This window comes from Silurus aristotelis (genome assembly GCF_946808225.1).
Source record: "Silurus aristotelis genome assembly, chromosome: 4".
Lineage (NCBI taxonomy): Eukaryota > Metazoa > Chordata > Actinopteri > Siluriformes > Siluridae > Silurus > Silurus aristotelis.
This window is the reverse complement of record NC_139577.1, coordinates 13,502,923-13,519,204: the sequence shown is the minus strand read 5'-3', so window position 1 is coordinate 13,519,204 and position 16,282 is coordinate 13,502,923. Positions and strand designations below refer to the sequence as shown.

Below are 16,282 nucleotides of genomic sequence, written 5' to 3'. Positions count from 1 at the left end.
ATGAATTGGAACACTGACTGCACCCCAGGCCTCCTCACCTTACTTACATCAGTACCTGCCTTTCGTAACATCTTTGTGGCTGATGAACACAAATATCCATAAGCACACTCCAAAAATCGAGTGGAACATCTTCCCAGAAGAGTGGAGGGAAATATAAGAGCAAATTGTGACAAAATCTTGAATTCAATACTCAAAAATTACATACCGTATTTATGAGCAGGTGACTCAATACTTTTAGAAATATAGTTTGTATATATATATATATATATATATATATATATATATATATATATATATATATATATATATATATATATATTTATGACATCTTAGTCTTTTCTCTGCTTGTATTATATATGATGTTGTTCAGCTTTTTGTATTAATACATTGATATAATGTGAGGTTAAGTTACCAGCGTGACACTAAAACAGGTAGTAGTAATGGCTACTCTTTACTTAAGTACATGTCAGAGCCCAAACTTCTTTCCTTTAACTTGAGTAAAAAAGTATAATCAGTACTTCAACTTTTACTGGAGCCTTTTAAAACATGAGTATCTGTACTTCTACTTAAGTAAACGATGTGTATACTTTTGCCACCTCTGGTCTTTGCTGTTTTATTCATTTATAATATGATCACTAAGTGAAGCATAATGCATTAGTAATGAGATTATCTAATCATTTAAGTGACTTGGTTCTTTGAAACTTGCTGATCAAAATGAACAAATCTTTTTTTTTTTTTTTTTTTTTTTTTTTTTGGTCATTTAGTAAATTTAGTTCTTTTGTTCAGAAATAATAAAAAAATAACATTGTCAATAAGCAGATCCACTAACACATCTACATACACAAACTTTGATTATAGTTTCAATCATAAAACTGTTAAATTAAAAATGATAGAATAATTCTGACCTCTTCTATCTTTTGTTCTGTATCGTTAGTTTTTTTTTGTCGTGAGTCCCATAATTATTGTAACAATAATTCGGACAAAAAAAAAAAACAAAAAAAAAAACAGATTTATTGAAATGTGTAGCGTCTATGGGAGTCACGTGATAAAAGAAAGAACGACTCGGACCAGAGGACTAATTCTGTTTCCTGTTTCCAGTCTGCTCAAGTAAAAAAATGAATGAATCACTCTTTGAGACTTCTCGTTCTTCTGAGTCAGTTTAAGGACTCGTTCAAAATGAACGAATCGTCAATGAATGACTCTTCATTATAATACATTTATATTCTTACCTGATGGATTGTATCAGACGTGTTATCCATCACTCTCCACTTTCATCAGTAACCAGAATCACACATTTATATTGTTATATTTGTTTGAATATCAGATTTAACATACAGTAAAAATAAAATTAACTGACAGCAGGATATTCTTTCTTCTTCTTCTCTGTCATCCTTTGCTGAATAAATATTTTTTTAAATTTTTTTTAATTTAAGGCCAATCCAAATCTCCAAAACACATGCTATTGTTTAGTATATTTGCAATATTTGAGACAAAGATTTTACATTTCCCAGTAAATGTTTTAATCTTTAAATCATCAGCAGGGGTCTTTCTGTTTCTGTAACGAGGCGCCTGATTGGTTGTTGATTTATTGAGTCAGTGGTCAGTGTGACGCAGAGAAGACCGGAAGTGACCAGACGAGCTGTAATATCTCCACGGTATGGAAATGAACACAGCGCTTCACATCTACATATAACCTGGTATAAAATAACGGGGTAAGTTGGAAACCATGCTCAAAGAATAAAAAAAAAAAAAAATAAGCATGAACAACAGATACTACTTCGTTCTTTCTGTTTGCACATCTGTTACATCTGTTACATCTCAGTCTCACAGATTTGATTGACAGGTGCATTCTTAGGCTTCTTAACCCAAAAGCAGCTGCAATATAAATAAACTGTCTAGAATTACTAAGGATTTTTTTTATATTTTACATTTATATTTTATATTTGTATAGTGTATTATAACGTTTGTGTAATAAAATCTATCCATGCAAATCTCTTAATAGCCTGAAGAGGGCATAGAAACAAAACAGATGGCTGTAAAGGAAAGTATATATATATATATACTTATATATATGTCATACTTTACTGTTTCAGATCATCAAACTAATTTAAATATTAGTAAAAGATAACACAAGTGAACACATGCAGTTTGTAAATGAAGGTTCTTATTATTGAGGGAAAACAAAATACATGGTCCTGTGTAAAAAAGTGTTTGCCCCCTGTTAAAACTGTGGTTTATCACACCTGTTCACAGTCAAGAAATCACTTAAATAGGACCTGACTGACAAAGTAAAGTAGACCAAAAGATCCTTAAAATCTAGACATCATGCAGAGATCCAAAGAAATTCAGAAACAAATGAGAAAGAAAGTCTTTGAGATCTATCAGTCTGGAAAAGGTTAATAAAACCATTTCTAAAGCTTTGGGACTCCAGCGAACCACAGTGAGGGGCATTATTCACAAATAGCAAAAACATGGAACAGTGGAGAAGCTTCCCAGGAGTGACCGGCCGACCAAAATTACCTTATGAGCACAGCGACGACTCATCCAGAGGTCACAAAAGACCCCAAAACAACATCCAAAGAACTGCAGGCCTCACTTGCCTCAGTTAAGGTCAGTGTTCATGACTCCACCATAAGAAAGAGACTGGGCAAAAATGGTCTGCATGGCAGAGTTCCAAGACGAAAACCGCTGCTAAACAAAAAGAACATAAAGGCTCATCTAAGTTTCGGCAGAAAACACCTTGAAGATCCCCAAGAATTTGGGGAAAATACTTTGTCGAATGACGAGACAAAAATGTGAACTTTTTGGAAGGTGTGTGTCCCATTACGTCTGGCATTAAGATAACACAGCATTTCAGAAAAAGAACATCATAGCAACAGTAAAATATTGTGGTGGTCATTTTATGATGTTAAAATGTATGCTTTTGCTTGAGATAACGTATGCAGGTGGTGCAGCTGTGGCTGCAGTGAAAGGAGATTTGTTGAATTGTGTTTGTTGGGTTGCTTGCTTCAGTATTGGCATTTATACTGTACTGTATATTCATACTGTATCTGAAATTATGAATCATTTGAATATCTTGGGACCATCCTTTAGCTTTTCCGTGGTCTCTTAGACTGATATGTGCTTTAGCCAATCAGCAACGAGCAAATTATGTTCTGTAAGGAGCAAAAATCTGCTTTTTACAGAAGAACCTCACTAGTTTACGACGTTTGTTCAGCTCCACTTTCAAAGCCTTTTCTCTTCTCTATTAACTTGTCCCTCGTGTCCTCTCAGCTCGAATGATCAGTCCCGTTTTTACATTTCTCTGGAATGGGTTTTAGTTCCTGTCATTAGGATCGCTAGATGAAAGACCTACTTAGCTGAAGATCTATCCAAGGAATAAGAGTGCTGCAGTTTAGGTGCATTAGCAACCACCCACATGCATATTTCTCAATTGGTAACGATGCTGTATTATGTTCTTGGTACTGCATATGCCGCATATGTTATGAGACAGGAGGCAGTTGAGGGTCCCATCAGTCTGTGAATCAGTTTGTAAAACTGTTTCACCTGCTCTTACTGTAATTTAAAAAAAAAGCTGTAAGTGCTGCACTGCTGTTTTAGCACATAACGTGTGGTAAACCTTTTGTGTGTGTGTGCCTGTCTGTGCACTCTCGTCAGCTTAGGTTGCATGCTGTTCTGTCTCTTTGGCTTTTTTGTTAAGAGCTGCGTCACATTGAAGCAGGCCTGCAGCAGAAGAGAAAGGCTGAATAGGGAGGCCACCTTCCCTCCAGCTCACTGCCTTAAAGTGACCTTTCCTATTGAACACTTTTACTCTCATTGACGTTAACAGCATGGAAAAAAGCATGATGTAGTACTGACGTCCCTGATTTTTACGCTAAAGTGATATGATCTCAGCTAGATTGTCCTAATTGCCTAGGTTTATGTTACAGTACTAACAGCTGGTCTGATATTTCGGAACGTTGAGTATATAGAATGAAAAGCAGGAATGCATTAACCGGGGGGAAGCAATTTATTAGAGTTACATTTAATGATTTGTGCTTTTGCCTCATTATGCAGACAAATAAATGAATAAATATGTGATAATATGGGTTCCAGTTCTATTTTTGAGAAGCAATAGATGAGTTTTAGCAATGGGAGATAAAGAAGTGTAAATATTACAAGCGTAATATTTGTTTATTGACTATGATATACCTAAGTAATTACTGCGCCTCCATAAATTAGATTCACTAGATTGTATAGCTTCCTACATTTGCTCATTGACTGCAGCCTTACTAAAACTGTTCACAAAACTGATGTTATTCAAGTTGTCATGTCGTTGTTGCTTTTTTTTTAATTGACACATGATCAGTGGAGATGAGGGCATATGTGCTCATAAGTGTTCTCTCAACTCTAAACCAAGCTTTGGAAATAAAAATTGTATTGTTATATTTGCGTATAGGTTCACGTTTCAATTCTTATATGTATGAATGCTTATTAGAGATGATTTATTTGTACTTTTAGGTATGCTTTTATAAGAATGCGTAAGCATCTGTGTGATGGAGGGCTTTAGGACCCAGCCCTGGTTCTTTGACTGTCTCATAGAAAACACAGACACTAGCGCAGTAGCATTGCTCTCCACACACACACACATCAGCACCGGATACACACTATGCATCCATATGCACTGTTCATCCTAATAGACCAGACCTCTTAGACGGCTCGCATTCTCACACACACACTCATTCAGATTTCAAGGCTGCATGTGCCAATCCTCTGCTCATCAGCGAGCATCAGTGCTGGCCTTCTCCTGGATAAGGCTCGTTTCTGCTGGATCTAGAGGAGACAGCAAGTTTGATCCAATCATGATACAGATGGGGAGAGAGGACAGAGTGATGTGTGATGGAAAACAGGAGAAGTAGGGAGTGTGACAGAGGGAGACGGAAAGGTTGAGACCATATTGCTGTCTTGGGAAGGGCAGGGAGTCTTCAGCAACACTGGAGCAGCATGTCTCAAATGAAGAGGTACACTTACAATAGGGTGAGTGACAAGCAGGTAAATTAACATGAATACCATTTCCTATTCACATTCACTGTGCACCATAGAAAGCACACAATGCTTTATGCTATGTCAAAAGATATGTGGATAGTGATGTCTCCATGTGGCTTTGTGACTAGGAGAAGCATGACATCATAATAGGTAATATAGCATGACCGGAAGTGTATTGAAATGACCCAGGATGATGTCACTCAGTCATACTCTTCTTTTTTTTTTTTTTTTAGCCTAGTGTTAAATTAGCTCTCATTGAATTCAGCATTCAGTTTGAATTTGGGTTTTTGTTTGCTTACCAATCGTATGTTTCATAGCTTTTATCATCATTTTTAACAGTGTACAAAAATATTTGAGATCATCCACATATTATTTTAAGCAAATTCAGAATTTAAATCATGCATCATTTCTAAGTTTTTAATTGCATTTTCAAAACACAGACCCCCCCCCCCCCCCCCAAAAAAAAGCGTATTTTCCAAAGATTGCATGCAGACAATTGAATGTCATTTCACCAGCACTAACTCAATATAACATAATAGATTTACAGAGGAATAAAGAACTGTAAGTGGATGATGAAAGGAATAGAATTGTGGGGGGTTGGTGGGAAACCGGTGGTGTGTGTGTGGGGGGATTGTACTTGGATTGAATTTCATTAGGGTTGTTGATTACAGTACATATTGTAGCTTTATAGGAAAAAAGAGCACACACACTTGCAGTATGTTTATCTATGCCACAGAAGGGTAAATCTTTTTGCTCCCGGTGTTGCCTGTTCCACACTGTATACCACTATTTTTTCCCCTGAAAGAGACACCTACAAACAAATGCACAATGTTTACTTGATGTTTATATGAATCATGTCTGAAACAGCACTGCGTTATACTGTGATTGATTATATAGAAGGTCCAGTAAAAGCAGCGTCTTGCTTAGCCATTAAAACAGTTCACACTTTCTCTCTCCTTTTAGTCATCTCCCATATTTGCTGAGTCACTATCATAACTCCAGAGATTATAGTTTAAATATCTTCCTGTCTCTGTAGAGGAACTGTTCTCAAGTTCTCAATGCTGTGACCTTTGCATGTCCTTATACGATTTTATGAAAGTAATGTCATTAACCTCGCTCTTGCTTCTATTGTTATTTGATTATATCCACTGATAAGCCATAACAGCTATATCTTGTGTAGGCCCCCCTTGTGTCATCAAACCTCCCTCCAGCCGTCCATATAATGTAGAAATATGTGATTTACCAGGCCACTTTGTATTGCTTAATAAGCTAGTCCTGATGCTCACATGTCCTTTGTGGGAGCTTTGAATAGTGGACAGGGGTCAGCAGTTTGAGGCTATGCAGCTCCATATACAGCAAGCTGTACTGCATTGTGTGTTCTGAAACCTTTTCATAATAGCCATCTTTTACGTTTTTCAGCAATTGTATGCTGTAGTAGCTTTTCTGTAGGATCGAACCAGATGTCTTAGTCTTCACTTTCAATGTGCATCAGTGACCCTTGGGTGCCTTTTCGTTTCTTTTGAACATTTTTTCTAGGTAATAACCACTGCATACCCCACAAGACCTGCTGTTTTGGATATACTCTGGCTCAGTCGACTAGCCATCACAATTCGGCCCTTGTCAAAATTACTCAGATCCTTACGCCTGCCCATTTTTCCTGCTTCCAAAACATCAACTTGAGACCTGATTATTCACTTGGTGCCATTGGTTGATGCAATTAAAAAGAGACAATCAATTTTATTCAGTTTAAATGTTGAGGCTTATTGGTGTCTATTAGTATTTTTTTTTTGCTTGCAAATGCATAAATATCTATTGATTACAAGCTATAATATAGTGAGATTATAATTCAGGCATTGCCTATGAGACTTAAAAGCTTGTAGGATAAACGTTGTATTTGATAATGTCTTTTTTGCTCTTGCTCTTGCTCTTGGCACAACAAAAAAAAAATCACTTGACTGAACAGAAAATGTATATGGAGCATGTCTCTAAAGAACTGCATCCTTGTTAGTTGCAACGCTGTGCTATAAAATGAATGCAGATATTTTGTGCTGCTTTCTAGAAGATGTGTGTCGGAGGAGTTGTAGGATTTGTTCTGTCTAAAAAAAACAACAACAACAAAGAGAATGTGTTACTAATGATTTTTACCTTTTACTAATCTTGTTATATATTAAATGCATTTTGAATTGCTTGAGCGGTGTGATTGAGTTTATTTACAGATTCAGGCACCTACTCCTATCCTGTCTTCAAATGCCTTCATTTGTCTCTCTTTTTCTGTCCTTGCCTGTCTCTTAGACCACTAGCAGTGGCAGCAGCAGGATGAGTTCAGATGGAGGAGGACGTCCAGTAAAGGTGGGCTCTGTGGTGGAGGTCATTGGAAAGGGTCATCGTGGTACTGTGGCCTACATTGGCAATACACTATTTGCCTCTGGGAAGTGGGTGGGAGTCATCCTGGAGGAGGCCAGAGGCAAGAACGATGGCACTGTGCAAGGCAAGCGCTACTTCACCTGCCTTGAGAACCATGGGATATTTGTGCGGCAGTCACAGGTAAACACTTTGTTTATATTACTGATGTTTAACCATTGTGTGTTGTAAGAATGAGTTTTACATCGAAGAACTACGTTCCCTATCATCTTATTCTAATGTAGATCCAGTTGGTAGAGGATGGGGCAGATACAACATCGCCTGACACTCCTGAACCTGCCACATCTAAAGTGCTTAAGCGAGGTGAGCAATACGATGCAAAGGAAAAAATATAATGCTATCCAAATGAATATGTTACAGATAGTTCACTTTTACTTCTTTGGTTCAGACAGCAAATGTTTATCAAGTGCCTTTAGACGTAACGCCAGGCCCTTTCACAACCAGGCTTTTGTAATGCAAAAAAGATTAAATAAAACCTTTTCCTGTTCTGTCTCCAAAAAGATGCAGCTCTACCTCTGCCATGTTAATCTATATTCTGTTAGAACACGCCTCGTTCTCTTTAGTGTTGTTATAATTCATATTCAAATCAATCTACATACACTATCAAATATTGGTCACAAATTCTTCGTCATTTTCTAAACAATAAAAGTGTAGCACATCTACTAGTGATTATATACATATAGTTTTTTGACCGATGCAAATATGTGTTAAAATGATGCATCGCGATATAAATGCTATCTTGTATCCAATGCACACTTTTTAAAAATCAAATCATTAACCTTATGCTGATGCGAATCTGTGAATCTTACCATATCTAAGGTACAGAGTTGGACTATAGATTTTCTAGTTGTATTATATTTTATTTATATAATCTAAATTTTTTTGTATCTTTCTCTGCCTTGACTACAGAGATTCTGGAGGCTCCGAAGTCTAATAAAGTGGTGAGTGCAGGTCTATATGTGAGTATGCTTTACAGTCCCATATGAAAATATTGTAATGGCACAATGACTTTGGTTTTTGTTATACATTGAAGACAGTTGGGTTTGAGTTCAAAAGAACATTATTGGTGTACTAACAACCAGAGAACAATAGAGAAAACAATAGCAAAAGCAATAACACTTGATGATCATTGTGAGAGAATTAAAGAGAAATTTCAGAAAATAATTAGAAAACCAGATTTTGCTGAAAATCCAGAGAGAAGCAAAGGTTTTGAAACCAAGATTCATTTCTAACAAAGTGTGGAGAAAGAACGAATCTGCTCATGATCCCAAACATACAGACTCAACCATGGTGGGCTTGCATGGTTGCTTCTGGAACAAAATCATCAATTTTTATTGATAATGTAACTTATGATGGTAACAAGGGAATTAATTTTGAACTGCCAGATTACAGAGAAATACATCTTCATGCAGCAAGACACCAACCCAAATCACAGTGTAAAACACAGCAATGGACTTAGTGAAATAGTGAAAGGTTTCAGTCTGGATAAGTCATCTCCTGAAAAGGAGAATCTATTTAGAAACCCTTCAAGTCTAATATCTAACATCATTTCGGGAGAATTGCATACAAATTTTTTTTTTTTTTTTTTTTTTTACAATAAAAAGGTAACTCCCGTATTCTTTAAGAATCAAATCTCATGGTTTTCTATGGTACTTTTCCAGAAAGTGTCGCAAATGACTTATAAACTCGAGTTCATATCTCACAGTTCTGACTTTTTCCTCGCAATTTCGTGTTTATATATCACAGTTCTGAGGGACAAAAAAGGTCAGAATTGCGGGTTTGTATCACGCAATTCTGAGGGGGGGGGGGGGGAAGAGTCAGAATTGTGAGTTAAAAAAATAAATCGCAATAACCTTTTATTATTATTCAGTGGCGGAAACTGGCTTCCATAGGCTTTAGTGTTTATGGGCTGCACAAAACAATGCACAATTTTTACCTTTGTTAACCACCAGATGGGGCTATTGTTACATGTTCTGTTGCAATATTCCTCATTTCGCATTAACCTGATATTCACTAAACAGGTTTAATTCTTTTGCCCTTACCGATACAAAACTCTAAACAGCTTTATGAACATAAATCGATTTCACACTGCATACACACCATTTATTTTGCATTTATAGACTTCTCAGAATGCACGAACTCAATAGTAATTTCACAAATTCATGATGAAATTAATCAATCTGCTGATGAAAGTGTTCTGTAGAAAGTATCATAGAACATACAATGAATACTTTTTATGCAATGTTTAACTATACCTGCTAGCCAAGATTGTATACCGAAATCGATCGGAAGAAATGGAGAAGGATGAGGAAGATTCCAGACTACAAATGTAGATGGAGAGATATCATGTGAGAAAATATAGAAGAAAAAAGAGAGACAAATTGACCATGTCATTAGCCACCATTTGCATGTGCTTGTAACTTAACATGATTAGGGCCAATAATGAAATTAAATGAAGTGTCATTGTAATAGACTAGTTATAGTCTACTATAGTTGCATAATCGTCTTTATAAATATTCCAATGTTATGGATTTATTATAATGGTATGGATTTCCTGCCTTCCTAAATTATTCTGTTCATTCAGTAATTCATTCACTTTTTTTTATTACCATGCAAAAAATAAATAAAATACAGACCACTAATTAATTTTCTACAACAGTGCTATCGACATACCCACTGTAACAGTTATCTTCTCAATTGATCAGCGCTGTGTGAAAATCATGGTTGATCATGTGAAATGCACATTGCATGTTTGGTTGTCATTTTATCATTTTTTTTTTTTGTAGAGGTTTATATCGTGCATTTTCACAAAATATATGTTGTATCGGTTTTGCAAAATGTGTACAGATATAAGATTTATGTTTTGAGAATTTGGGAGCAGTGACACTGTTTCTAAAACACTGTATGAAAGGAATTTATTAAAGGTATTGGTAATTTACTCATCACATTCTGTACACTCAACTTCAGAAATGGTAGCACCCTTCAAGAGAGTTTACAAAACAATTAAATCTTTTTTTAAAAAGGAGGTTAATATCTGGCCACAAATGACCCCAAACATATATAGAAACCATGTCATCATATACATTACCATATATAAAAAAAAATTAATGGCCAATTATAAACCCTTTTAAAAACCCATCTTCTGAATTGAAGATTGAAACAAAAATCTACAAGTCAAAGACTATAAAACTGCTTAAATTCGTTAATCAATTCGGACATAGAGTATTGGACATGCATTTGCTCATTCATCTGTGGTATCTCATTTATATTTTTCACAGTTGCTGTGGTTTTCAAATAACACTATTTATTTAATGAATAATACCAAGTTCATAAAAAAAAAGTTGTTGACAGTAACGAAGATGTAATTTCTTTACTGTACTTTTTGTGTATCTGTACTATACTGCAGTATTTCTATTTGAGATATGACTTTATTTAGTACCCTCACTGTAACTTCACTACATTTCCAAGTTAAATATCAAACTTTTCCTCAACTACATTTAGCAAAATCAGTCGTTCTATTTTATTTATGAGTGGATAAAAACTAAATTAGTCAAACACAGAGCAATCCACCAATCAGGGTCGAGCGCACGCTCTGTTTTGACACCAGATTCGAACTCGCCACAACACCCGTGACATTATTTGTGCGATTTTTTATTAATTTTTTAGTTGAAAAGAAGGTTTTGGGCTTGTGATAATTTAAAACACTGACTCATTAATATCATTCTATTAATAGATTGTTGTGCTGAGTGTAACAGAGTCTTTTTACATAAACTGAGTTGATAAATAAAGAGGCTTATGACAAAGATTATAATACGAAAATTGTAGTTATAATAATTCATAGTACTTTGGATACTTAAGTACATTTGAAGGCAAATACTTTGTACTGGTAATAAAGTGAAAGTTTGAAGGGAGCACTTTTACTTTTACTGGAGTAAAAGTGCATATCTTCTGCAGCTCAGAATATCACGGAACGGATTATATATATTTTATTATTTACATATTTTCATGAAGTGTGTCAATAATTCTACAGTGGGCTGTATTCCATCTCCAATTTAACCAGTACACACATTCACATACTCTCTGTTGTGCTTTCCCTAACACTTTCCCTTATACTGAATAGAGAGCGAGGATCAGTGGGGTGTGTGTATATGTGTGTGCATTCCACTTTTTTCAGCACTCTGATTGATTGACCTTTTCACCTCTAACCTTTTCCTCCTTCCTCTGAGCATGCAGCGAGGAGCCAAACCCAAAAAGGTGCTGCATGTTTCTCTAAACTCCCTTTCCGTAGACCACACCACACTCACACCACAACCGCTGCATGCCATCATACCCTGTTCTAAACACACCCCATGTCTGTTTTTGTTTGCTAATCTCGTGCATTCTGGCTGGAAGAGTTTGCGATAAGCTGGTTATGGGTGTATAAGCATTCAGTGTATGTATGTGAAAACTCCTGTGTATGCAGAGAGGCAGAATGAGAATGGACTACAGTTCCATGAATGCCACTTTACAGTAAGTTTGTATGGATCTCATGTGACAAAATGCAACATTCGCGATAGATACCGTGTGCAGCCTGTTGGAATCATAACTACAGCGTTTTTTTATTGTAATTTTTGTATCACTATTCTGGCTCGAGCCTGTATACGTGTTTCAGCCTAACATGTACAGGTATTCCCCAACTTACGATGGAAATGCGTTACGATGACCCCTTCTCAACTTGAGTTGAGACGTGGCCTAGCCTACACAGGAGTCTTAATAATGTTATCAGTAGTAGGGGTAGTATACTGAAATTTGTTAATAATTTTACGAATTGCAGTACATAATTTTGCAAAACAGCAATTTACAGTACCTTAATGTATAAACTTTACAGGTTCCCTGGTGGTCTAGTGGTTAGGATGCGGCGCTCTCACCGCTGCGGCCCAGGTTCGGTTCACGGTCAGGGAACCAACCCCAGCCATTAGGGTTGTACAAGCCAGTGCACTCTCAGTGCCGGTTCCAAGCCGGATAAATGGCGAGGGTTGCGTTTGGAAGGGCATCCAGCGTAAAAACATGTGTCAAATCAAACATGCGGATTATGAATACGGATGATCCGCTGTGGTGACTCCTAATGGGAGAAGCCGAAAGTAAGTTTTTTTGTTTGAATGTATAAACTTTACAGTATCTATGTATGTGACAGCGGGTGCGTGGACAAATACCAGTTCACGAGTGGAGGGCGGAGCCTGACAAAAATAGCGGTAAGAAGCACACCTGTAGCTGATCAAACGAATCAGTGCGCTCTGTTATAGTGTCCAGCGACTCCGATAAAAAGGAGAGAGACAAGAGCTTAAACTGGACTCTAAAACTCCAGAAACAGAGGGGAAAAAATACACGAAACAAATAAACTCTGTCCACCCCTGGAGAAAAATCATCATTGTAAGATCGACAAATTGGAAGTCGAACCATCGTAACTTGGGGACCACCTGCATATTAGACAGGAGTTCCTCGTTGAAAGCCAGATCAACTTAAAACATTAAAAAGAAGACATTAAATGCTAAAGTCCTCAGCTTACATTTGCCCTTTTCTAGCTGATCATGTGTCATCTGAGTGCTCTCTCAAGCAGCTTTATGACCCTGCTCAGCCTGAACTCTGGTGCAATTATCAAGCTCTCAGAATCACATCTGCAATGCCTCTTCATATTAACATCAACATTTTGGTGTTATTTTAGACCAGAGGCTGCATGTGGGCTAGAACAGGCAACAGTATGAGATATAGACATAACAGAACAAAGATAATGTCCTTTTTTAGGGTAATAAGTACATATTTTAATATACAGTAGTATGCAACCAGTAAGCACCATAAAGCAATATTTTTAATACCTAATATAATCATTATATAACATGTATGTACAGTTTATACACCCCTCACATATATCTAAAAAAAAGAATTGTTTATTCAGACATAAATGGATGACCAGATATGGATTTTCAGTGATATTTGAGACACCACTTGCAGAGGTCATACTCTTATTGCAGCTCTCTGGGGCTTTCATTTATTTAGTTTCATGAGTGCATGATATTTGATTACCAATGTTTCAGCAATTTAGGTTAAAGCAGTAACTAAAACTCTGCATGTCCTTTATATTTGCTATAGCAGTAAACTTTCTTTTCGGCTTCTCCCGTTAGGGGTCGCCACAGCGGATCCTCCGCACGTTTGATTTGGCACATGTTTTACGCTGGATGCCCTTCCTAACGCAACCCTCCCCAATTTATCCGGGCTTGGGACCGGCACTAAGAGTGGCTGGGGATGGTTCCCTGACCAGGAATCGAACCCGGGTCGCAGCGGTGGGAGCGCTGCGTCTTAACCACTAGACCACCAGGGGACCTATATTTGCTATAGCAGTAAATTCTTTTAATAAATTATTTACTCATGTCATACTGGTATACATATTACACACATTTATGGAGGTCATAAACACGTAAAAAAATTTTTAAAAAATGTTTTAAGACCAGAAAATATGTATGTATAATATTGTGAAGCCATTTTAATATATAGACATCTGATATGCCACCAAACCTGATTCCATTCTCCATTATATACACTACAGTACAGAATGAATACACAGTGCTAGAACTGGTTTCTCTTCGCCATGACATTGGATTTCCAATATGTTAAGACTTACTATGAGGTTGATTGTTAAACAGAATGTCAAATTATATTTGTTAATGTATTATATCATGTATAAAAAATAATAGCCCTTTATATGCAGTGTTTAATTTAAGCAAAATATGGAGTGGATCTGTCATTCACACTTATATCTCACAGAAACATTTTTAAACTAACATTACAGAAAGATCAGTTGGAGAATGATCTTTCCCTTTATACAAGTGATATATAATATAATTATATATAATATAATAGTGTTACATGTCTGTAATGCAAAATATGGAACACTCTCAACTATCTGGCTATCAAGCACATGGCCAGACCGCCTCAAAGAAGGAACAGAAAATGGCTGACAGTGCCTGATGCTCTTGATCATAAAAGACACTAAAAATCTGCTGATGTGTTTGGATTACAGTTTGTACGTTCATACCCTGCAAAGAAAATACAATTAAATTTGATTACATTACAACCGTTACAAACATTTACATTTACTGCATTTAGCAGACGCCCTTCATTCAGAGCGACGTACAAAAGGTATTTTGAAATCTCTATCAATGCATAAATGAACACTGGTCCAAACTTTGGACACCATCGGCCTAAAACTCTAATATAAAAGATATTGTTAACAATATCAAATAACATTTTTACCCTTGGAAATGGTGGGTTTATATAGATAAATTGAATTCAATTTGTTTCAATTAAAGTAGCCATCAATAGTTGCATTTTCATTTCAAGCAAGTACACAAGCTATTCAACAAACACAATCACTATTATCAAATGCACTGTCTATAAAGCAGAGTAGTATGTTATATAAAAGTCTGGTCTGAAAAACTAATTTCAGAATAAAGTGAACACAGACACACACACACACACACACACATACAAAACTTTTTTAATTTACCACACCTCCTCTTATCTCAGCTTCTCCATCTAATTCTCACACCATCTTTCTGCACTCTGCAGAGCTGTAATCTGATCTATCGCTTGCTCTCTAAACTGTGCTGCTCTTCTCTTCCCCTCTTTTACTCTCTGTGGAATCAATATTCGCATGATGCTGCATCTGTGTACACTCGGTGCTCTAAATTATTTCAAACACAGACATAAAAATAATGCTTTAGGATTTAAATGAAAAAATATATATATTCAAAATGGTGGCTTCTGTGTACACTACAAATGTACTGTCTATGATCTTGCACTATTGTTCTTGGGCTATAGTTTCACATACGTAAGGTAATTAACCCATAGAGTGAAATGTTGCTAGGATACAGGGCAGACATCCATCAGTTCCCCTTTATAATCACACGCCCTTCTCTCCATCTCTCCCTCTTTCTCTCTCTCTCTCTCTCTCTCTCTCTCTCTCTCTCTCTCTCTCTCTCTCGCTCTCTTTCTCTCTGTGTCTCTCTCTCTTCTCTTGTTCTTGTCAGAGGCTAACACTCAGGAGGGAGGGAGGGATGCTTGTGATGTAATGGCGAGGCAGCTGTAGGCACAAAAGAGCAACAGAGAGAGGGAAGGTAAGGGAGGGGAGGAGAGGAGGAGACTAAGGGAGAGGCGAGGAAAAGAGAGAGAGTGAGCGAAAGATGGATGCTGAGGGAGAGAGCGATGGCTGCCGTGCAGAAAGATGACAGTGCTGTAATCATAGAGACGAGGCACCAATAGAGATGAGTCGCTGATTGCTGCTAAAAAAGCAAGGATACTACAGCAGAACGAGCCAAAATAGGATTTAGCCACTAAATACCTGCAGCATCGTTTGTGTGTGTGTGTGTGTGTGTGTGTGTGTGTAAGTGTAAGTGTGTGTGTCTGGACCCAGCTTGCCTGCTTCTGTGTGTTTGTGGCTTTGCTACAGGTTTGGCCTGCTTTCCTCGCTCAGACTCTTGGTTAATGTGACTGAAATTCTTTTCTGTCTTTCTACTCTCTTTTTGCCACTGCGTGTGTCTGTATGTGTGTGTGATTGTGCTTGCACAATTGTGCGTGCGTTTGTGTGTGTTTGTCCTCTTCACTTGCCAATATGATGAGACAGACGCCTGCTCCTCGTAAGGTATGCAGCATTAATACCATGGTCATGTGCTTTTCTTTATTGTAATGCAGTGATTAAATTAGCAAGAGCAGAAAGGGCCGTGTGTGTGTGTGTGTGTGTGTGTGTGTGTGTGTGTGTGCATGCTAGGGGTTGGGGGGTGTGAGCAAATGAGTCTGTGCAGAT

General features: G+C 37.0%; 1 protein-coding gene across 8 annotated transcripts in view; it reads left to right on the top strand.

Annotated features, from left to right (window-relative positions):
* The first annotated feature begins 1,603 nt into the window (after positions 1 to 1,603).
* Positions 1,604 to 16,282, top strand: part of dctn1b (dynactin 1b) — a 35,882-nt gene continuing 21,203 nt past the window's right edge. For 3 of the 8 annotated variants that reach the window (XM_083539876.1, XM_083539875.1, XM_083539873.1), the window contains exons 1-4: positions 4,561 to 5,016; positions 7,318 to 7,569; positions 7,671 to 7,749; positions 8,356 to 8,387. In XM_083539876.1, the coding sequence (XP_083396002.1) occupies positions 4,984 to 5,016; positions 7,318 to 7,569; positions 7,671 to 7,749; positions 8,356 to 8,387 (396 nt within the window). In that variant the 5' untranslated portion in view covers positions 4,561 to 4,983. Of the gene's footprint in view, positions 1,713 to 4,560; positions 5,032 to 7,317; positions 7,570 to 7,670; positions 7,750 to 8,355; positions 8,406 to 11,679; positions 11,701 to 16,102; positions 16,121 to 16,282 lie in introns of those variants that run through there. The other 5 variants (XM_083539874.1, XM_083539872.1, XM_083539871.1 and 2 more) reach the window with 4 other exon arrangements.